This window comes from Phoca vitulina, unplaced genomic scaffold (genome assembly GCF_004348235.1).
Source record: "Phoca vitulina isolate PV1807 unplaced genomic scaffold, GSC_HSeal_1.0 scaffold266, whole genome shotgun sequence".
Taxonomy (NCBI): domain Eukaryota; kingdom Metazoa; phylum Chordata; class Mammalia; order Carnivora; family Phocidae; genus Phoca; species Phoca vitulina.
In genome coordinates, this window is record NW_022589953.1 from 735 (window position 1) to 3857 (window position 3123).

Sequence of the window (3123 nt, forward strand, 5' to 3'; positions counted from 1 at the left end):
CAGCATGCCTCTGCGCTTGGAGCCTGGGGTCTGGCTGAGGTGTCCCCCACTCCCAACCTTCCCAGTGGGAAAAGCTGAAGAAGGTGATGCGGTCAGTTGCCTCGGAGGGAAGACATAGACGCAGAGGCCACATACTTTTTCTCTTCCTTCTCTTACTGAGAAGGATCTGCAATCAGGGATATTCAGCAAAGCTCAGGGTCCCATATTCATGCTGGGCTAACTCCCAGCTGGGTGAGAAGAGAGGGCCCTGAGAAGGGGTTCGAAAACCTCCCCCCCCTCCCTCCCCCACCCCCAGCCATCTCCCTTCTGGGTAGATACCCAACACAATGGAGAGCAGGGACTCAGAGACATTTGTACTCTAATGTCCATGGCCGCACAATTCACAGCGGCAAAGGGCGGAAACAACCCAAATGTTCATGTATGGCTGTGAATCAACAAAAAGTGCTCTCTCCCTACAACGGGGGTATTATTCAGCCTTCAAAAGGAAGGAAATTCTGACCCGTGCTACAACATGGATGAACTGGGAAACACTATGCTAAGCGAAATAAGCCAGACACAGAAAAGCAAACACAATCACAACTTGGGATGACGAAAACATTGTTGAGATGCGCGGTGGAGATGACTGCACAACACTGTGAATGTCCTGAGCGCCACGGAGTTGCACGCCTCAAAATGAGTACAGTGATAAATTTTATGTCAGAGTAGATATTTTGTATATTGTGCATTTACCACAATTCAAAAAACGACCCCAAAAAAGGCAAGACAGACCGTGAGCCCCCGCCGGTCTCGGGTGCAGAGCCGGGTCTTCGGCGCTCCCACCCCCACCGGGCCCGGCTCTAACCCCAGCTCCCCGTGCTTTGTCTCGGTGCTTCTAGGCCTGGGGGAGGACCCACGGAGCCCGCGGACCCTGAGGCTGCTCCTGGTGGGCAAAACGGGCAGCGGGAAAAGCGCCACCGGAAACAGCATCCTGGGCCGGAGAGAGTTCGAGTCCAGACTCAGCGCCCGACCGGTGACCCTGACCCTCCAGCGGGGCAGCCGCCGCTGGGCCGGGCGGGAGCTCGAGGTGATCGACACCCCCGACATCCTGTCCCCGCGGGCCGGGCCGGAGGCGGCGGCAAGGGCCATCTGCGAGGCGGTGGCCTTCTCGGCGCCCGGGCCGCACGCCGTGCTCCTGGTGACGCAGCTGGGCCGCTTCACCGACGACGACCGGCAGGCCGTGCGGCGCCTGCAGGAGGCCTTCGGGGTGGCCGTCCTGGCGCACACGGTGCTGGTGTTCACGCGCAGGGAGGACCTGGAGGGCGGCTCGCTGGACGAGTACGTGCGGGCCACCGACGACCAGCACCTGGCCCGGCTGGACGCGCTGTGCGAGCGGCGCCACTGCGCCTTCGACAACGCGGCGAGCGGCGGCCGGCAGGAGGCGCAGCTGCGGGAGCTGCTGCGGATGGTGGACGGCGTCCTGTGGGAGCACGAGGGCCGCCCCTACAGCCACCCGGCCTGCCGGGACTCCGAGCAGCGCCGCCTGCTGCGGGCCGCGGGGGGGACGCCGATCGGCCGCGGGCAGGGCTCCGAGGGGGCGCCCCTCCCGGAGCCCCTGCTGGAGGGACTGTGCCGGTTCCAGAAGGAATTCGAGAAGGCGCAGGGACATCTGCTGAAGAGCGTGCCCATCTGAGCTTCCGCTGGGCCGCGGCGCCGGGAGCCCGCTGCCAGCCGGTCCCCTGCTCTCTCCATCCCCGGGGCTCCCTGGCCATCCCAGGCTCCTGGGGGGTGTCCGGTGCGCCGAGAGGCGGGTGCGTTGCCCAGTTCCCCGCTCGCAGCCCGGGGCCCTCGTCAGCCCTTCCAGGGAGCCCGCAAAGGAAGCAGTTGGATGACTTAAACGCTGCAGGGAGTAGCCTGCCTGCTGGGGGGGTGGGGGGGGAGACCTCTGCAACACGGGGGTGTCCTTTTGGAGGGCTGCTCCTACAGACAGGGTCCCTCAGAAGCCACCTGCGATTGGGGAAGAGGGCAGGAGGGGGGTCTGGCTCTGGCCACCTGACTGCATGAGGACACGGAGGCGCCTCAGGGGCCCCTCAGCTTCTTTGAGGTTCTAGGGGCTTCTGGGGAGTCTGACCAACTGATGGAAACAGAATAGGAGCAGACCGGGACAAAATGCCTCCCAGTATGCTCCTCTCTTCGTTTCTTGGAGCTGTGTGACCGAGGGCCTCCAGCTACCTTCTTCTGGGAGAGGTGGGAACTGGAGGTGGGGGAGACAGTGCTGGAGGACAATCAGAAAGCAGAGGACACAGCCTCAGGTCTGTCTGGACACTTGTCCTCTGGTTGGAGATTCTCTGCAATCAGAGGCCCATGGACTACAGTCTCCCGGTGTGGGGGCCATGACACCCATCTTCCCCAGACTCAGTGGACTCCTAAGAAAGCTGGAGCATTTCTTTTGCTGGGAGATTCAGAAAAGGGTCTCAAGGCACCACAGAGACTTATTTTGAGTGTATACTTAAGATAGTCCTTGTGGGGGTGCCTGGGGGGCTCAGAGGGTTAAGCGGCTGCCTTCAGCTCAGGTCACCATCCCGGGGTCCTGGGATTGAGCCCCTGCTCAGCAGGGCGTCTGCTTCTCCCTCTCTCTCCCTTCACTCGTGCTCTCTCGCTATCTCTCTCCTTATCTCTGTCTCTCTCTCTCAAATAAATAAAAATCTCTCTCTCAAAAAAAAAGAGAGTCCTTGTGCCAGAGCCATTTATTAAATATGCCCATTTCCCACTGAACTGAAACACAACATTCATCATGTAAGAAATTTTCATATTCCCAAAGATCTATGTCAGGATTTTCAATTCTGTTTTGGTCTTCGACTTTTTTCCTTTGTTATGAATAAAATATTGATTTGATTACAGAGGCTTTGAGTGTAGTATGGCACACCCGATTTCCTCCTCAGTCTACATGTTTATATTTCCTTTGTTATTCTCAGGCATTTATTCTTCTGTGTGAGAGTTAAAATCACTTGTTTCATTATCAGAAAAGAACCAATGGGCATTCCAGTTGGAATTGTCTTCCATTAGGTTTGGGACAATTGGTAAACACGCCAAGGGTAAATGGATCAAGGCCATCGTACCTCTAAGTGAGTAGACTCCCAACTTCAG

General features: G+C 58.2%; 1 protein-coding gene across 1 annotated transcript; it reads left to right on the top strand.

The window, feature by feature from the left end:
* Positions 1-694: 694 nt before the first annotated feature.
* LOC116629084 (GTPase IMAP family member 6-like) lies at positions 695-1669 on the top strand (the record flags this gene model as incomplete). Its single annotated transcript, XM_032399389.1, has 1 exon — positions 695-1669. A coding segment is annotated over one exon (975 nt), but the record flags the coding sequence as incomplete, so codon positions are not given.
* Between the last annotated feature and the right edge of the window lie 1454 nt (positions 1670-3123).